The following is a 20068-nucleotide window of genomic DNA, read 5'->3' on the forward strand; positions in this document are numbered from 1 at the left end:
ACGAAGGATAAATGTTTTTAACAAAACCGAACTGATTCTTTCAATATTCCAGTAAACACTGGTTAATACTGAAGGTCAGTAAGGACCGCGTTATTTTTTGTTACCCAAAATTTCTGTGAAATTATTTGATACGGACATGTCCCAGGTTGCTTGAAAGAAGGAAAGTGCGTGAGGAACAAGTTGAAAATTGTCCAAAAACCTCGATGTTTTAAACGATCTGCTGACGAGACATCAAAACACAATTTAAGGAATAAAGAACACGGTTTTTATGTATTGTAACTTTTATTGGTTTGTCTCAATTTTGACTTCCAAGAAACGCTCTAACCTTGTGCTGTGTCTTGTGTGAATAGCCTCGTAATCATAGCGTGTTGTTTGCTTCAGAAGACAAAACACAATCCTGTGATAACCAGTTCCTTTAACAGGGCATGGTGGAAGATACTGGCAGACTGACTCCCCCAGAGTTAAATCTCCGTTAGGAATATTACCGCTGAAAAGAGCAGGATGAGATATTGAATGTAGGAATATGAAAACAAGTTGGAAAGAACTTCAAGATCCTTTTGTTTGGAGATGAATCAGTGATATTTCATATCTCATGTCAATCCTGTGACAGGCATGTGTGAATATAAACAATGAAGTCTTATCTGATTGAAAAATCAGGGAAACAGAATCTACTGGTTCTAGGGAAGTCATGGATGATAATTTGTCTGCGGTTTATCAAATGTTGCATCAAAAAGTAAACAAACTTACACCATCCAGTGTAGTATTTCACTACATTAGCCTACAGAGTTAATCCTTCAGTTTAAAAACCGCTCTACCATAGCTACCCAACCTGTGTATGGGTGACAAAATGAAACAAGCCTGATTTTTGATATTTTCCCAGAATACGCACATTGACAGTTTGGAGAAAAAACAAAATCACTGCGGAACAAAATTTAGATTGGGGTTCGGGGCGGCGTCAATTGGGAAGGAAGTGCGTGGTCACAGCTTGAGTGAAAGTGAAACAAACTATCACACAAACTAGGGTTAAATTTCACGGTATGTAAAAATAATTGGAGGACTGCACACCCCAACCCCGTCGCAGCAAGACAGTCTTGAAAACTTGGCCGCAGTTTGCCAGTGAAATATCTTAGGTAAGTGAGATGCAGTTTGAGATGTGTGTAAGACCTTTGTCCAGCTTTTATCTCGAGGTCAGAAATACATACGTTATTCTAGGAGGTCATTACCACTGGTCATTACTACTGTTACTGCATAGGCAGCCCAGACATGTTTTCGTTCTCGTGGCGCTCGCGCGTGTACACGAGTCTACTTGGTCATAATATTTATAATAATAGACCAAGTAGACTCGTGTACACGCGCGAGCGCCACGAGAACGAAAACATGTCTGGGGGCCATAGTCTGGGCTGCCTTTGCCTATGGTAATCTCTATGATGGTAATGCCTATGGTTGCCTATGGTTACTGGTCAGTTTTTTTAAACCAATCATTTGAGTCTTGGAGGGTGTTGGTGCAAAAAAACAGCACTACAGCAGTTGGTGCAGAATCACTGGTTACCATGTGATCAAATCTAATTTACTGGCAAAGAATCATTGAAGTACTCCTTTACAGACATGGAAAATTGCTTAAAACTGGTTTCTCGTAACTGTTACAATACGTACAGTTCAGTAGTTCTTGCTTTGTTTGTAGCAATTGGCGTGGTTCTGGTTGCAATCGCGAGTGATTACGAGGCGAAATCAAGTCTAGAATGTGACCCAAACAAGTCTGTTACAAGTACTCTATCGAAGCAGAAGTATATTGAAACACAGTGTCTTTTGAAATATGCCCAAGAATTCCTCCCTTCGTTATCTCTCAATGTCCTGATTGTGATAAGTTTTGGACTTGTGGTTGTATGTACTATCGTGTACGGTTACCTGGTGAACATAGAGTCGACTTCGTCGCAATAATCCAAACGCAACGACGAGCGAGGGCGTAGAAGAAAGCCAGCCATTGTCTGAAGCATCGTCAGCCGCATCAGTGGCTTATCAGGGTAGTAAACGTTATTTTGTATTTATGGCTTACATAATCCATTTAATCGTTTGTCGTATAATACCACTGACAATATTCTCAGCATTTCTCTTAACCTCGTCCAATTTTCCGACCCATTTTGAATGTCCTTTGCCCAATATGAAACACACTAGTACTTCCCATGAGAACGTCACACGGTCAACTACGATTCTTCATTTGTGGACTGCACTTATTCATGGCTGGGAAGAACAACAGTTGTTGTCGGCTTCATCACGATAATTTTCTCGTCGATGCAGTGACACTCGTTGAGATTGTTTATCTGTTGTTGGTCGGCATGGAAGAGACCCACTTTCCTACTGATCAGGAGTTCATTAGCGTGTACCTTTTAGAAAACGTTTAAAATAACTCTAGAGATAACCGAGTTGCTGCAAATTATTCAAAAAAACCAATCCGAAGATTTATTTTACGTACATGACGACTTTGGAAGGGAAGATTTTTCACGTCGAAGACTTGAGGAGATCTATATCAATGTTATAATTCAAGATGGAAGGGAACATGCCTACAATCCCAGAAGAGAATTTGAAAGTCGACATCAGATTTATCATGTGCAATTGGAAAAACCCCCTAATTCAAGAATCCTCAAGAGTCCAGCAGAATTATTTCAAGCAGAAAAATTTGGTGAAACACTAGAACTGTTTCTTGTAGTGGGCCGACCTGGAATTGGAAAAACTCTACTGACAAGAAAAATATTTCATGAGTGTCAACAAGACAAAGAAAGACCTGGATTCTATCATGGAAAATTTATACTATTGATTAAATTTCGTGATTTTAACAAAGGAAAAACAAGCCTTCGAGAAGTATTAAGCAAGGCTCATGGTCTTAAAATGTCATTATCTTATTGTGGCATGACTGTCTTTCAATTTGTTTGCAAATACCCAAAAAATGTCATTCTTGTTTTTGATGGCTTGGATGAACTTAAAGTTGATCAAGAGTGTTTAACTGGTGAAATTATTATAAACAGCCCTGACAAAAAGTGTCATATGTTGCTTATCCTTAAACAGCTGGTGAAAGGCAAACTATTGCCTGGAGCCACTGTGTTAATCACATCTCGACCTACAGCAGAATATATTTATCAACATGATCAAATTAAGTTTAATCGGGAAGTGGAGATACTGGGTTTTAATGAGGAACAAATAGAAAAGTATGTTGAAAAGTTTTGTGATGATGACATGAAAAGTTCAGAGATATGGCAGGTAATTAAGAGCTCCCCAGAACTATTAAGTTTCTGTTACATACCAGTCAACTCCTATGTAGTGTGCTTGACATTATATGAGAGCATTGATTTTGGTGAACAAGTGGAGGATGGAAACTATACTAATATCCCCAAAACAATAACTGAACTGTACAATAGAGCTATAAAGATTTTGCTACTCAAACACAATTTAAAATACAAGAATGAACCAGTAAAAAAGGATTACTTGACTGCAAAACTTCCAAAGCATTTGCAAGGGGACCTGGAGAAATTAAAGGGAATTGCATGGGATGGAATGAAAGAAAACAAGCTAGTTTTTGAATTTGAGAGCAGTAATAACACTGTGGATGGCTTATCTGATTCTGGTGTGTTCAATCAATTGAAAGACAAAAGACGAAATATTTTCTCTTTTCTTCATCTTACAATTCAAGAGTTTCTGGCTGCACTACATGTGGTTGATGATATCAAAAATGTTGAAAGATTTTTAGAAGATCACATTAATGAACCCAGGTGGCATTTGGTGATCCAGTTTGTAGCTGGGTTACTTGGAGATAGGATGAGAGAGTTAAGGTATGCTTAATTTTTCTTCAAGTTAGATAATTAAGATAAAGTTATAAAGTAGCCAGTTATATTGTATAGTCACAACTCAATTTCATAGCCATATACATGTAAAGGAATCTCCTTATATTATTTATTCACTGTTGTATCATTTAGTCCATATAATCTTGTATTTATTCACATTTAATTATTTATCAGGTCAGCAGAGCATGAAGACAGTGAAGTGATTGAACGTATATGCAAAAGGTAAAAAATTGTTACAATTTATAGGTGTATTGGGTAGTATTGCATTATAACTGATGCATGTTGCTAGCTGGCATCAATTTAAAACCCTCAACAAAAATCTGCAACAGCTTCCTTACCTAGCATTAGCAACATTGAGGATATTCCAAAGTTGATATAACCTCTGCGCCTATTGTATAAATTATGAATGATTCTGATTAGCCAATTCTGTGAAAGGTTGCTGTACTTATATTTTATTCAAACAATTATTAACATAATTATAACTGTTATCAGATGATTTAATGAAATTACTGTTTAACTTTTGATGACTTTGATTGATTCCAGTGCAGTTTTCTAGTCAATAGTTTTGCATGCTGTACAATGAAATATATTCATAGGACAAGCACGTGTCAGTTGAGGTGGTTTGAAGCGATATGATTGGCTAATCAGTGATTCACGTGATACTCTGCTGCGGCTCACTTTTGTTTTTTTTAATATGACCCGCGAAGATGAGGAGAAAACTGAGTTAAAAACAAACAAAAAACCTTGAAAAACTATTCAAAATTATTAAAAAGAAGGAAAAGCTAAAATTACCTGAATGGATATATTTAAAAGATTTATATGTCGTTTTGTTGGCGTAATTTCAAAATATGAGGTAATATTTTACTGTTTTCAACAATTTATCAAACAGCTTAGTACAAATTCAATAGTTTTTGTTTCGTACATGTGAAGATAACCTTCAAATTTTTGCAGACGAAACGGAAAAACCATTTTAAACCATTTTAAAGAAAAAAGCTGTCATAAAAATTATATTTTCTTTTGAGAAATTCTTACTTTTACAGTTTTGTTTCTACAAAAAACACGTACATGTGTTGTCGTTTTTACGCCGTGAATTAATTTTCTCTTTGATAAAATGGCCATTACTACCGAGTTTTCTCTAAATATAATCTTTAACTTCTAAACTTTTCTCTCAAAATATCTTAATCTAGATTTCAAGACTGGTTGCCAAAGAAACGACGTATTGACGAGAGTAATGACAAAGGTTTACTCGTGATAAAAAGTGTTTGGGAAATGCAAGAAGATCGCGTCATGAAAATGATTTCGTCGTTTGCGTCTGAGGATGATCATGAAACATTTGCTTTGTTTGGATTAAATATTGCACCAGCAGAATCTACGGCTTTGTTCAAATTTTTAAGCCACATCAAGAACTTGAAACAGCTTCAAATCAATCTTTGTACTGTGACGAACATTACTATCCGTGAATTGGCTGAGTTTTTGAAGAAAGATAACCATGACCTGGAGAGTGACAACTGTGAACTCACTGAACTAGATGTAAGTAACAATGGTTTAACAACTGAAGATTTTAAATATTTAAGTGATGCTTTGAAGAGTGACAACTGTAAACTTACTGAACTAGATGTAAGTTACAATGATTTAAAAACTGAAGGTGTTAAATATTTAAGCGATGCTTTGAAGAGTGACAACTGTGAACTTACTAAACTAAATGTAAGAGTCAATGATTTAACAACTGAAGGTGCTAAATATTTAAGTGATGCTTTGAAGAGTGACAACTGTAAACTTACTAAACTAAATGTGAGTGGCAATAATTTAAAAACTGAGGGTGTTAAATATTTAAGTGATGCTTTGAAGAGTGACAACTGTAAACTTACTAAACTAAATGTAAGTGGCAATAATTTAAAAACTGAAGGTGTTAAATATTTAAGTGATGCTTTGAAGAGTGACAACTGTAAACTTACTAAACTAAATGTAAGTCACAATTATTTGAAAACTGAAGGTGCTAAATATTTAAGTGATGTTTTGAAGAGTGACAACTGTAAACTTACTAAACTAAATGTAAGTAACAATATTTTAAAAACTGAAGATGTTAAATATTTAAGTGATGCTTTGAAGAGTGACAACTGTAAACTTACTAAACTAAATGTAAGTAACAATGATTTAACAACTGAAGATGTTAAATATTTAAGTGATGCTAAGAGTGACAACTGCAAACTGATTTACTAAATGTAAAGTAATGGCTGCATTCGTTGTAAAACGCGCCAAACGTTGTGAAATGTTTTTGTGAAGCTGTATATTGCAGGCAAATCATATCATTACTTTTCTTCATGACACATTCGGTATATTACTCTTGTAGTTTTTTACTTATTCATACCTCGAAGGTAAAAGTTGCGAGAACGTGATTGTTTCATCTGTGTGCAGTTGACAATGAATTGTAGACTCCTTTTAAGGAAACAAATTATCTTTCAAATGTTTTTGATTAAATTTAGCCCGTGTGGATGAGACGTTTATAGGAATGTAAATTTAATATATCAGTTTGCATTGTTTAAAAATCAATCAGTGTTTGTAGTTTCTGATTGTAGTTTCTGAAGTTTTTAATGCTTTGTAAATAGTATTCTTGAGTGTATATGATTGTATTTTTTATCATTTGTATATATATCTTGTAGTTTATAATTGTAATTTCACTAAGGGCCTGTTCATATGAGACGGGCCAGCCCGGTTTAGCCGGGCTAGTACGGCAGTGGCGGGATCTCGCCTCGCCTCACATATTATTTTACTTTATTTGTAAAATTGCATTCATATGGAACCAGGCCAGCCCGGCTTTGGCGAGATCTCGCCTGAACAAAGCGAGATCTCGCCTTTAACGGGCTCATATGAAAACAGCAAAAGCGAGCTAGCCCGGCTCAACCGGGCTGGCCCGGCTCATATGAACAGGCCCTAATTCGTAGGAAGATTTCTTTGTATTAAAAATAAACTTTTCACTGCTAGTATTAATGCTTTGTCCATAGCCAAGGCAGCCCAGCAAACAATGTTGGTTCGTAAGGTTACGTCTGTCTTAAGGTCTGTTCACAAGATCCAATTTTGTTGGATCCAATTCACTTCTGACGTAGAAATATAGTCGGCTAGTGGTGAAGCCGTAGTACATTGGCTTCAGTGGATTTGCTGCTGATATACATTACGATACAACAGACTATAAAACATCCATCAGAAGTGAATTGAATCCAACAAAATTGGATCGTGTGAACAGACTTTTAGTGATCCACCTGGTCAAAGTTTCCCATTTCGTTTCAGAAAAGCATCCCCGTGAATGTAATATGTAACAATGTAAGCAGAAAGCATGTATCCTATCTACTGATCGATCTGATCCCACAAAATCTCTCATATTCTCTACGAGAAAGACCAACGTTTTTGTTAGTAATCCTGCCTCTTTAAAAACGCCGCAACTTCGGTGTAAAATTCCGCTCCGCTCAAAGTTTTTTTGAAATATTTCCAAGTCAACCCACCTCATCACATCTCTAAATAACCACTCCAAGCTATTTTGTGTGAAAATTTATTTAGACTGATTTACAGAGAGCAAAACTCGTTACATATTTGTGTATTTTTTTGCGAATATCTCTCTAACTTGTGAACGTTTTCTTTGGTTCGGTGTCAAGAATGGTTCCAGGTCATACACGGGTTCTTTTATACCTGAACGAAGGATAAATGTTTTTAACAAAACCGAACTGATTCTTTCAATATTCTAGTAAACACTGGTTATAATAAATACTGAAGGTCAGTAAGGATCGCGTTATTTTTTGTTACCCAAGATTTCTGTGAAATTATTTGATACGGACATGTCCCAGGTTGCTTGAAAGAAAGAAAGTGCCTGAGGAACAAGTTGAAAATTGTCCAAAAACGTCGATGTTTTAAACGATCTGCTGACGAGGCATCTAAACACAATTTAAGGAATAAAGAACACGGTTTTTATATATTGTAACTTTTATTGGTTTGTCTCAATTTTGACTTCCAAGAAACGCTCTAACCTTGTGTTATGTCTTGTGTGAATAGCCTCGTAATCATAGCGTGTTGTTTGCTTCATAAGACAAAACACAATCCTGTGATAACCAGTTCCTTTAACGGGGCATGGTGGAAGATACTGACAGACTGACTCCCCCTGAGTTAAATCTCCGTTAGGAATATTACCACTGAAAAGAGCAGGATGAGATATTGAATGTACGAATATGAAAACAATTTGGAAAGAACTTCAAGATCCTTTTGTTTGGAGATGAATCAGTGATATTTCATATCTCATGTCAATCCTGTGATAGGCACGTGTCAGTATAAACAATGAAGACTTATCTGATTGAAAAGTCAGAGAAACAGAATCTACTGGTTCTAGGGAAATCATGGATGATAATTTGTCTGTGGTTTGTCAAATGTTGCATCAAAAAGTAAACAAACTTACACCATCCAGTGTAGTATTTCATCATTTCTTGACAAGATATTACCATCTTTATAGGAATGATAAGTAATTATGATTCAGAGTTTTTTTACCATTTCTTTTCTTTTGTTATCAATTGTGTTAGGGGTTTAACTACTTGTGAGAAAATTAAAGACACTTTCAACCAACCTAAATCCACCATCAATAATGTGGTCAGAGAGTCATCTTCAGTGTGAAATGACACTTTTGGTTCGCAAGATGTCTAGAAAATAACAATGGTTTTTTGTTCACAGATGTAAGTTTTCGCACCAAAAGTTTATTTCTGGTAATATGTTGTGAACAGCATGACAAACAACTATAAAACTAGACTACAGTAAGTATGGTGTATTATTGTCCAAGACATATTCTTTACTCCTGGTGATAGTAACCAATGACCATTACCTGTGCTGGTGATAGAAAATTACCACAATGCACCGAACTACCATCTGGGTAGTCCACATTCATCGCTACCAAAGGAGTGAAGCTTCTACCATCAAACATATGGTCAAAAACCCCGAGATATGAAGCCATTGTTTTGACTTGATGTGGGTATTGTTTAAGAGCCCATCCTTTCATCACTTCATCCAAAGGTATCAGAACTAATAAAGTAAGTTTTGCTTTACTTAATAAAAAATAGGTACTCCATGTGTACAGGTATCTGCATCGAATGTTGATATTATAATATTAAACAGTAAAAATCCATTGTGATCATGTACATGATGCATAACTAAACATATTTTATTATCAACACACGTTTCCGTGATCTTGCGGCTTTCTCCATGTCTGGGTTGGCCATATTTTGCGAACATATCTCAGCTTTGATTTTCCGTAAAATCTTTCTCTTCCGAGGCTTGTCTGTGCTCCTCTTTTCCCCATTGTACCCTGCAATACTCACATGAAAACACTCTTATAAACAAAACTTGTACCAAACATGGCCTAAGGTTAAAACACTCTGCAGGACCCCAAACCCCTCAAAACATAGAGACCTATTTTCGATACCCACGCTTACCTGGCACTTTACGGGCAGACACGGGAATAAAATCCGGGTCCCTGCCCTCGTATTGTGATGTAACACACCGATATTTTAGCCGTGAATTTTTCAGACTTGTTCTGACGAAATATACATAATTCAGAATTCTGTAATAATTTTGGGAATCAACTTACTTGACGCTGTTTGACTTTGAAAACGTAGACAACGGTTGCACGACCCAGCCTGGGCTCCCTCCTTAAAAATCACGTTTCGACGAAAAATATCATTTGTACATTTTCTCAAAATATTGCTTTGTGTAAAGTTTGCTATCCGGGCTGCCATCTTGGATTTTCCAGAACGACCTTTTCTGCGGTTTGTGGTCGTCCTTCGTGAAACAAAATACGAGTCGGAGTTGAAGAACTTCAGTCAACTTTCAACTTTCAAATAAATTACTACATTTTTCACTCAAATGAGTCCATCGACACTAAATTTATGACAAAATTGAGTTTTTTAAAACTTAAAAGCTAAAGACAATCACAGTGGTTTAAAGAATGTCTCAGATTTCACGATTTGGTTCATTATTGGTAATCAACCTATGTATATGTACTTTTATTTCTGAATATGTAGGCTCTTGTGTGTTGGGTAATAATATCCTCTATAGACAGTATGTATTGCCATCTTTACAGGTGGTATAAGGTGCATCATGCCTTTCCCAGTAAGATCTCTAGAACCCCACCATCAACGATAATTTTGATGGTACTAAGTTGATCACAAAAAAAGAAAAAAAGTACCAGTTTATTCAGCCCCAAATTCCATGGTACAGGTCAAAATGAAAGAAAGTGGTCCCTTGATTTGGGTGGGGGTAGGTGGGTATTTTTTGGAGTGCCTAATTATGCTATTTCCTAACCAAAGGATTTGCAGAGCAGTTACAGAGCAACCAACCCAACTTTTAGCTTGACAGTGAATGCAATAAAGAACTACCTTGTACTTTTAATATATAATTGTACAGTTGTACTTGATTTGCATTTTGCCCTTTGTAGGTTGGACTTGGCTGTGGTGGAATCTTGGGATTATATTTGGCTCAAAACTACAATGTATGTATATAATCATTTTCTACATTGGATTTCTTTCAGTATTGGTGAATTAGTTGTTTGTAATCTGCACTTTGTTGTAAAGGCAGAAATTTATATACGATTATTAAACCCAAACGAGGAATATTGTATCATTCCTGGCTTGCTTTTAATTAGGATTTTGTTGTAATTAGGATATCATAAATTTTGTTATGCTATATATACTTTTAGTAACATTTTTCTTTGCATTGTTTAGCTTCCAGATTTACACACGCTAACTGAGAGACTATTTGAAAAAACAAGCGAATACAAGAAAGATGACAAGAAATGATTTTCAGTTGATCAGATGAAACACACACAAGTAAAAAATATGGTACATTTTACATTTTAGTATTTGTGGATAATGTCATCACTTGATTATACCCCAGATCGAGTTACTGGCCAAACTAACCAAGGGTTGGGATTCTCGCTTAAAATAAATTCACAGCGAAGCTTCTTCATTATCAAGGTTAGGTTAGTGTAATCCAGTATTGCTTAAATATTAATTCTCTCGCATTATTTACAATTTTCTACAAAAGTATGTTGTCTGACATATATTTAACATATATGACAAACACCTGCCTCAAGTTTGGGCAGATTTGTTATGAAAACCATTTACTCATGAGATGTCACCATAACTCGCCAAATTGCATCTAAATCTTCTTCAGCTGAATTATTTTTCATATTGTTTGAGTTTTGCTTGTCTAGTCCATTGCTTTCTGCTTGGATCTGAAACTCTTTCATAGAAGCTCCATAATGTGGCAAGATTTTGTGTTTTCTAGACGATAAATGAAATTCAAACAATTCCATGAATGCAGTTAATATCTTCTTTGTAAATGGTTATGTAATATACTACAATGTCATCAGCTTATAGAATACCTGACCTACTACACTGGATCAGAATATAAACACTGCATCCTGCCCACCTGTATTTTTTTCTATAAACTGAAATTCCTGTGACAATCAATATAATGGCAATGATTAATAAGGTCATCAATATTATCCACCATGCATTTCTTCCTTTTCTTTCATCCGTTGTTCCTGGGCTGGGTGTTGTGACACGTGATGTAGACGTGAATTTGACATCACAACACATGCTGGCGAAGTCTTCTTCAATCACGCCGGGCTTTGTTGACTGTGCTACATGTTCTTTGTCTTCCTTAACACGACCTGTGTTATCACTGGATATTGGAACAGTCAGCTTCGTATTATTTCTACTTTGTTTTACCCTGTGACTGCTGTCCCTAGTTGTCTCCAGGTTCCTATCCTCTATTATCCCTGTGAGGTTCCTAACCGTGCTTGATGTAGCCTTTGATCCCTCGATATATGTTGAAAGGACATACGATGCGAAGTGTGAGGTAACTTCTGATGACGTCATAGAAAGTGACGTCATATGTGATGACGTCATTAGTGGTGTAGTGAACGAAGGCGCTAGGCGTGATAACATTGTTGCTGGTAATACTGTTGATGATGGGGTTATTGGTGGTGTAGTGAATAAAGGCACTAGGCGTGATAATAGTTTTGTTGGTGGTAATAGCGTTGATGATGACGAGGTCATTAGTGGTGACGTTATAAGTGACATCTTCAAAGGTGATATGATAAGTTTGGATGTTGGGATGATGTTTTGAAGTCTGCTACTTTTGGATGGAAAGAAACCTGATGTCGTTTGCTGAGAGTTGTGAGCCAGTGTCTTCGGACGAATTTTTGTAGATCTTTCAGCTAATTCGCTCGTGACTCGTGTAGTCTCATTGCACTCAGAACCGTACCAACCTTTCAAACAAACCTTTGCACCAGTTTTACCATCACATTTATAACCACTCAATGCGTCCTTTCGTGGCTGGCATTTCACGTCGCAATTTACACCAAACCAGGGCTTATAACAGATTCTGTCTCCCGTGGTAATATCACAGTTATACTGATGGCTTGGTTTGCAGGTACAATTTTGTCCCACATAACCTTTGATGCATAGTTTTCTGCCAGTATTTTCATCGCATTTATAATTAGGCCCAGGAAGGCATCCAACGGTACACGAGGGACTATAATAATGTTCTTTGCAATAAACTTGATATCTCAGTTGTATCTGTGAGTTTGAGAGGCTATATCGTGCAGGTAAAGTGGAATTTCTCCATGTTTTCTTGTTGTAAATTGTTGGGTAAACTGAGTAATGAAATCGATAGTTGTGAATCTCGGATCCGTTTGGGTTTGTGGCGAGAATTCTGATCCCAAGATTGCCCTACGTGAGTTTTGGAAAGAAGAAATTTTAAACTATTAAAAGAAAGAATAGTGAAAGAAAGGAGACATCAAATACATGATTTGGGGGCACTATCAAATCATTCATTAAGAGAAGTTATCTACGAAAGTCTGACTTTATCGACAAACTATCCTTAGTTTCCTTTACCCAAGTTTCTCCTGCCCTCTCATGTAGAAATAAAACAAATTTTCATCGCTAATGCATGGTTTTACCTGGAAAGATGTAAAGTTAAACGTCAACGGATTGTGCAAGCCATTTCTGAGGTCTTGTGTAAAAGATATTTCAGATACACCATAGAATACTCCAGTTTTCCCCCAACCATATAAACACGATGAATCCGTGGTTTTACCATCACAAGTGATCCATATTGAGAACTTGTAGTCACATGGAAGACATTTCGTAGCACAACATCCTCCTGAAAAGTCCGTGTGATTTTTGTTTTTAAAGTTTACTAGTTTTACTCGTACAAAACCTCCGGACTTTCCTCTCGTGAAGTCGGCCTGTTGACGATATAAGAATGGAAATGTTATTGTTATCACACCTTATACAATTTTCTTGTCTAATTTTGGATGTAACTTTATTCATTTAGTTCGAGGGTAAACCTAAAGTAAATCAACTCTACTGGATAGCTGTAGAGGTCCAGTATGAGGATCATCTCTTATTGATCCAGGAGGAAACCTAAGCTAACTTTATTTATACAGGATAGCTCTATCTGTTCTAAACTGTTCTTCCTAGAGGTCCAGTAAGGATCATCTCTTATTGATCCAGTGTTACTACAGGAGGAAACCTAAACTAAACTAACTTTATTTATACTGGATATCTCTATCTGTTCTAAACTGTTCTTCCTAGAGATCCAGTTAGGATCATCTCTTATTGATGATAAATCACGACAAAAATCATCTCCTATGCTCAAAACCTTCAGAGTGTTGTTACGAAAAATACGCCAAACCATTACTGATATGTAATGTCATCTTAAAAAGGTTAATTATGAATCGCTATTATCAGCTGGCTACACAACTATGTATAGATATAATCTTTCACATGATGAAACGTACTTACTAGAACGGAGGATAATATGATACAGATATGGGCTATTGCTGTGCGGCGCATCGTGATGGATGGGATTGTGTTTGATACGTACCACAATCACGCATTGAATGGCGAATACGCCGGAGGTGTGATAAGACAGAACACTAATATGCTTTTAGATTGTTGATTGAACATAGTATTTATCCATTTGCCTGACACACCAGCGTCGGTCCCTTTTGTTTCAGAACATCAAATAAGGTCGATGCTTGGACACGAAAATCCAGATGGCAAACAAATTATCTGCATTCCTCGTCAAAGAAGACATGTATTGTACAACTAGGTCCATTACCCTTCGGGTTTTCTTTGATGAATGAAACTAAGTAAATAAATACTCGCATGCACTGATGACAGCGCGAGTTATTAGTTGATAATAATAAATATTACTGAATATTCTGTGTAGCAAGTCTATCTGCTCATATGCACGGTGAGAGATCTTTTTTGGGTGATCAAGTTACATTAGTCACGAGATACTTTGCCGCATCAGTAGTTCTCAGCATATTCAACTGAGCGTTGTTTTTTTAGCCCCAAATCTACTTAAATTACATTAAAGTTTATCCCTGCAAATCTACTTAATCTATTTGCATCAATTGCCGAGGTTCTTCGTCCTTTTGAGGTCTAAGCACGCGGACAGGTTATCTCCCTTGGAAACGCAGCCTAATGCATGTTTGAAATAGTTTTTTTTAAAAGAAACAAACCTTGGTGAATCAAACTGGCTCATGCAACTTCGCGCAAAGCTCGGTTGGTCTTGAGCGTAAAATGGACCTTGTATAAAATCCAGAATGTAAGTACAAACGTTCACCATAATTGCTTTTAAAGAAGTCGTATATCTCGTGATTCTCCTGCAGTTTGGTTCCACTGAGGTATTCATTCATAAGCCGTTGTTGACGTGATGCCGGTTATTTTTACGTAATTGATTTGATAAAAATCGTCCATCAGTTTGAAGAGGAGAAAGGCTTAGTGTTAGTAACACTGCTTGGTGACTTCGTCATGAAGGAAAGGACTGATAGCAAAGTTTAAATAGAACGGTGTTTATTATTTGTAATTAACTTAGACTAACTGACAATTTAAACTCAAATATATCCTTGGAGTCAGTTCGGCCAAAACCTCTAATGATTAGCAATATTGTTTATAGACATAGACACCTTTACCCACGACTGGAAATGTTGATTGAGAATTATTTCTTGACTTTTTTACCGTATGCTTGGAGCTATATATGTTGATTAACTTTGTCTCAATTGGGCAGAGAAATGCGTCTAGTTTTATACATCAATATATGTTCGTTGCGTAGCAGAAATTATGAATTTTACTGAATATTTTGTTCTGGCATATATAGCTACGTAATGATGCAATAATTTACCCAGTAGAAGATGCTAAAAGAATGCTGTTTTAAAAGCTTTCGTATTCTTTTTAAGCCCTGGTCAAACGAGAATGAGAGTTGATGAGAGTTGATGAGAGTTGATGAGAGTTGCAACTCTCGCTTGCGTTTGACCGCGAACTCTCATACACTCTCGTGCACTCTCATCAACTCTCATAGACTTTGAACTGGTTCAAATTTTGATGAGAGTTGATGAGAGTTTGGGCGCGTTTGATCGGTCATGAGAGTTGATGAGAGTTGCAAAAGCGCCAGCGGTTTGCATTTCGTAGCAGACTAGACTCTGACTAGTGACAGAACAATACTGCAAAATGTTTGGAAAACTCTCGTGCAAACTCTCGCTTCTCAACTTTCATCAACTATCATTCCCGTTTGACCGGGGCTTTACTCTATTACATAAATCATCTTGTGTTTACATCAAGTGCGAGTTTTGAGGGAACAAACCAGTTTGTACCTTTCCATTTCTCTTAAACGTTTTCCCTCACATTGATCCTGAAAATCCGTAGTTTTCTTTTGCTTCAGTTTTCTTCAGCTCCACAGAAATCTTTGCTTTCTTTGCCTTCGACCTTCTGTTGAAAAATGATAAAAGAACCACATTTCTTATACCAACTGCAAGATGAAACTTTTCATGCATGCATGTGTTAACGATTTGACGGAATAATTTGATTACTTTTACCGTTTGATTCTGAGAAACACGAACCCAGTCACCACGACCAGAAAAAGCACGATTAAAAAAGCTATCCCCACCCACACCCACCAGTGTTGGGTCTCGTCATTACCCCTCGCCTCCCCTGCTCTGGGGACAGCTGGCTGCTTCGTGGTTTTACTTCGGGAAGATGTTTTATCCCAGGAACGCGTTTCATAACTCTTGGTCGGATTAACATTTGGGTGTTCCTTAGGTGCTGCTTGGAAAGGTTGGTTGACTGCTTGGGAAGATTTGAAAAATGATTGAGAAGCCGTTAGTGATGTGAAACTTGATGTTTCTTTTGGAAATGAGGTTGTGGGCAACACTGAAGATGACGATGTTGGACGCGGACCTAGAAAAACAACGAAGTGCTGAATTATTAGCATAAATGTATAGTTCTTAACTTCTTCCATAGCAATACTGAATCAATTTGGGTTTTACTACACAACCATGCATCAACATGTATGTACATGTTGTTTCATGACCTTGGTACACCCATGGATAGTTTATTATCCATGGTATACCTCACAATGTCCTCTTGTTTCCCGGCTAACAAGAACCCACCTGCACAAGCAATGACATCATCACACCAGGCATAGATAAGCACGCCAAGACAAAAAAACTGACCGCAGTTTGATTTGTAGTTTTCTTGCACGTCAATTTTTTTAACATCGTTAATAGGATACGGTAACCTTGTTTTGATTTGAATTCTGTCAACTAAGACGTCCTTTGTATCATCTCTTGAAACGTTCACATCAAGAATAACGTCTTTCTATTTATTTAAAGAAAAGACGAAATTGGTTGATCAAGTCGGCTGTTTTTGTGCACTGTATCTCGCTCTATATATATTTTAGCAAGAAGGGTTGTTCAAAAAGGAATCAATTCTGCAGTATTTAATCAATTATATCTTTTCAAACTAGTCAAGATTTTGTGATTATGTTTAGTTAAAAGAACTATAGCTCTGACAAAGAAATTTGAAAACGAAGTGAGGTATATTTTAAGAGATAAATACTGAGAAAGGTTCATTAAATATTCAGAACCCCCAAAGGTTATTGAGATAAAACTCTAGCTATACCATTTCCCATACACAAAAAGTATAACTTACATTTTGCCATCTTTCAAAATTCACCATGATAGGGTTATAGACAGTTCTTGTAAGATCGTCGTGCCAAAGACGGAGAATCTTGCTCGTACCGGGTTTTATTACCCACGAAAATGTTCGTAGGGGGCTGAATATTGAACACTTTTCGGGGAAATATGAAAGACACAAATCCAGGAAATATTTGCAGTCATTTCCACCTCCTTGGCACGTTTCGTTTTCTGCTTTTCGAGTAATGTTCTTCACAGATACTCCAAAGTTTCGGGACCCTCCTGTCGGATTCTAATAAAAAAATATATCGTACTTCAAGGAAGACGGTGTTTAGAATATTTGTAGGACTGTATTTTCAGAATTTTGCATTAATTTGCAAGCGAATATTTTCTGAATAATGAGATGAATTAAGTGTTACTAACTATTAAGGCTGGATTTCAACTTGTCTCAACTTGCACAGAATTGGTTCAGCTATTCAATTATTTGCATATTTTCTTTTGAATTGAGAACAGTCGATTTTAGGTAATCCATGCTGTTAAGTTGCTGTTATTTGTGCAAATAATTCGCTGTCGACCATTTCACTGTCCGTGGAAATCCAGTCTAAGTTAGCAAGAACCTAAGAAAACTAGCCGTTGCCAGTGGGAAAAGAAGAAACGGTGGATTACGGTGAATTTAAGTGTGGAGGATTCATGATTGTGCATTTTTGCGAAACGAAAGTCATGCTGAGAGGAAATACCAAACATCTTTATTGATGGGGGGGGGGGGGCGGAAGACAAAAAATGGCGGGGGAAGACAATAAAGGAATTTACGACCTTTTAAAGTCCATCTTCGTAATCTGAGGAGTGCGACTATGGCGATTGATTGATGATTAAAAAAAGATAAAGAAGGCTATTTGCGATTATCTTTGAACGGTCTATGACTTGTCATGTTGTCATAAATGCTTCAAGTAGATCCACAACAAAATTGTGAAACCTAAAACAAGCCTAATAGTAAAGCAATTCTATGCTCGAGATAACTTCCTTGTTTTTCAGGGGAATTTCATAAAAACACAATGAATATCAACTTCCATGACAATGTTAAAAGAAAATCCCAAAATTATTTCTTCACTGCTATTTCAATGATATACGATTAGGTGATAATATCTGACTCAAGTACACTTGACGAGGGTTTTGTTTCAATATTCTCTCCTCGAAAATATTTCATCCATTGAAATCGGGCAGTGCTCGCTACCAATTTCGACCCCAATACCAGCCAGAAGGGAAACGGGTGTACATCCTCATAAACTACCATAATTTTCCCCAGTTATCTTGATCATTCATTTGCATGCAGGAAATGTTGGTTTTAACTTGAAGGATAATGTTGCTTCATGTTTGTGTTAAGCCGGTTTTCCACTAGCGATATTTTTCGCGCGAAGCGACTTTATTCCTTTGTATTTGAGCAATTCGTTCCAGATGGTTGCAGTAGAGAGCCCTGAAACAAAAGTAAAATGTCGCTTCGCGCGAAAATATCCGCTAGTCGGAAAACCGGCTTTAGGAAAGACGGAAATTGCGCGATTAAATTCCGCAGATTTTTTTTAAATTAGTATTTACAGACTGTACAGTCCTTGGTTAGACACTGTTTAAAGTGGTAAAAGAAAAGGGTTTGAGAATGTGAAAACAATGAATTTCTAAAGAAATGAAAAATGATAACAACATAAAATTTGCATCGTCATTCGTCAGGCTGGCTACGCCACTGGATTTAAGACGTTTGAAAACAAGTTCATCTTGTATTTTGATCATGTTAGAGCGTTTCTTGACAGTCGATAGTCACGTACGAAAAAATATATAGCCCAAATTTCTAATTCCTCTTGGGAATTTGTGCCCCGTGATAATTTATTTGAAACACCAGTTTCTAAAATGTTTACAAACTGTACATCTGTAAAATTTTGTGTCAGCTGAATGGAATTGTGTTGAATGCGGAAGAACACGTAGACAGACCGACACAGTCAAATTGATTAATTATATAAATGGACGAGTTTCACGGGGACGTTTAACAGGTCAAAGAATATTCTGTAGTTACCTAAAAATGCGAATGATTTTGACAAATCGAAAACAGCTGGATTAAAGGATTTCACAGAAACTGTATTTCAGACACAGGTCAATAAAATATGACATGCATCAACTGATCCTCAACACTGCTAGCTACTGGCTGGCTACAGTAATGAACGAATGTTTGACCAAAACTTGACGCGTACCTGTGAAACATAGATGGTGAAAATCACCACGAGAACCAACAATTTCAACTTCATCATTTTCTTAGATAGTTCGAGAATATTGTTGATGTGGTCAATGTCATGCTGTGTAATATTTCTCGTCTTATATAAACATTGGCACGTACTTTGACCGCCTGATGAGTAATTTGATACTGCGTGGTTCACTATTGTTTTAAAACATTTCTGGTGTGACGTAAAAGCATCAAAAACTTGGGCGTAACAATAGTAATTACGCGTAACAATATTAAACCAGCCAGTAGCAGTGTTGAGGGATCAGTCATGTCATATTTAATTGATCTGTGTCTGAAATACAGTTTCTGTGAAATCCTTTAATCCGGTTGTTTGCTAAATTCTTTGCAATTCAACAATGCTTCTCGATTTGCAAAATCATTCGCATTTTTAGGTAACTACAGAATATTTTTTGACCTGTTAAACAATATTAATTAATGATGTCAAAAAATCAAGCTCTGTTAACTTAATTTAACAAAAAATATATTCTTTCCATATCTTACAAGCTCAGTAATAAGTAATAAAGATATTCACAAAGAAATTACCCAAAAATCTTTTAGAACCATAATATAATTTAGTAGCCATAATTTACTTCAATGTTATTGCCAAGGGGTAAAAAGATAATCAAGAACTATCCATGTCTCAACTGTGACTATGCATGTTTTTGTTTTTGTATATGTATGTGCTTGGAGCTATATCAATCAACTAATCTTCTATTTTTGAGGGGGAAAACGAACAACATGCAAGCGAAGTCAAGTTGTTTGATCAGTGAAATCTAGAAATCATAATGAGAGATGTTTTTAAATATATTTATCTCGCTTGCTGTAACTTCTTTCTTTCCAGACGTCTATCACAACTTCATCAACTAGACCCAATCTTCTGTTATTAGATATTAGTATAAACTGACTAATAGGCTATCACTTTTCCTGCGTTCTGATTGGCTACGCTACTGGTAG

General features: G+C 36.5%; 4 protein-coding genes and 1 long non-coding RNA gene across 6 annotated transcripts; 2 read left to right on the plus strand and 3 right to left on the minus strand.

Moving 5' to 3' along the window:
• Positions 1-2701: 2701 nt before the first annotated feature.
• LOC114516629 (NACHT, LRR and PYD domains-containing protein 4E-like) lies at positions 2702-6489 on the plus strand. Its single transcript, XM_028536156.1, has 4 exons — positions 2702-3821; positions 4008-4055; positions 5021-5675; positions 5898-6489. The coding sequence occupies exons 1-4, from the start codon at positions 2884-2886 to the stop codon at positions 6051-6053; spliced, it is 1797 nt and encodes a 598-aa protein (XP_028391957.1). The 5' UTR covers positions 2702-2883; the 3' UTR covers positions 6054-6489.
• Positions 6490-7375: 886 nt separating this feature from the next.
• On the minus strand, positions 7376-9397 carry LOC114516817 (39S ribosomal protein L38, mitochondrial-like). Its single transcript, XM_028536404.1, has 8 exons — positions 9296-9397; positions 9040-9168; positions 8689-8885; positions 8437-8509; positions 8272-8317; positions 7850-8011; positions 7629-7756; positions 7376-7514 (listed from the first exon to the last, which is right to left on the minus strand). The coding sequence occupies exons 2-8, from the start codon at positions 9080-9082 to the stop codon at positions 7411-7413; spliced, it is 753 nt and encodes a 250-aa protein (XP_028392205.1). The 5' UTR covers positions 9083-9168; positions 9296-9397; the 3' UTR covers positions 7376-7410.
• Positions 9398-9752: 355 nt separating this feature from the next.
• Positions 9753-16049, plus strand: LOC114516820. The gene is made up of 4 exons (XR_003686316.1): positions 9753-9840; positions 10297-10350; positions 10583-10699; positions 15977-16049. It is a non-coding gene; the product is annotated as an uncharacterized LOC114516820 (long non-coding RNA).
• Positions 10960-14469, minus strand: LOC114516812. The gene is made up of 4 exons (XM_028536397.1): positions 13676-14469; positions 12829-13116; positions 11292-12598; positions 10960-11143 (listed from the first exon to the last, which is right to left on the minus strand). The coding sequence occupies exons 1-4, from the start codon at positions 13724-13726 to the stop codon at positions 10981-10983; spliced, it is 1809 nt and encodes a 602-aa protein (XP_028392198.1). The 5' UTR covers positions 13727-14469; the 3' UTR covers positions 10960-10980.
• LOC114516815 lies at positions 14660-19228 on the minus strand. 2 transcript variants are annotated; one of them, XM_028536402.1, is made up of 6 exons: positions 19086-19228; positions 17275-17477; positions 16868-17143; positions 16327-16534; positions 15754-16114; positions 14663-15646 (listed from the first exon to the last, which is right to left on the minus strand). In XM_028536402.1, the coding sequence occupies exons 3-6, from the start codon at positions 16892-16894 to the stop codon at positions 15559-15561; spliced, it is 684 nt and encodes a 227-aa protein (XP_028392203.1). In that variant the 5' UTR covers positions 16895-17143; positions 17275-17477; positions 19086-19228; the 3' UTR covers positions 14663-15558. The 2 variants fall into 2 exon arrangements, with proteins under 2 accessions (XP_028392202.1, XP_028392203.1); XM_028536401.1 differs by lacking the exon at positions 17275-17477 and having other exon boundaries at positions 14660-15646.
• Between the last annotated feature and the right edge of the window lie 840 nt (positions 19229-20068).

Source organism: Dendronephthya gigantea, unplaced genomic scaffold, assembly GCF_004324835.1.
Source record: "Dendronephthya gigantea isolate DGI-Jeju-01 unplaced genomic scaffold, DenGig_1.0 000006F, whole genome shotgun sequence".
Taxonomy (NCBI): Eukaryota; Metazoa; Cnidaria; class Anthozoa; order Malacalcyonacea; family Nephtheidae; genus Dendronephthya; species Dendronephthya gigantea.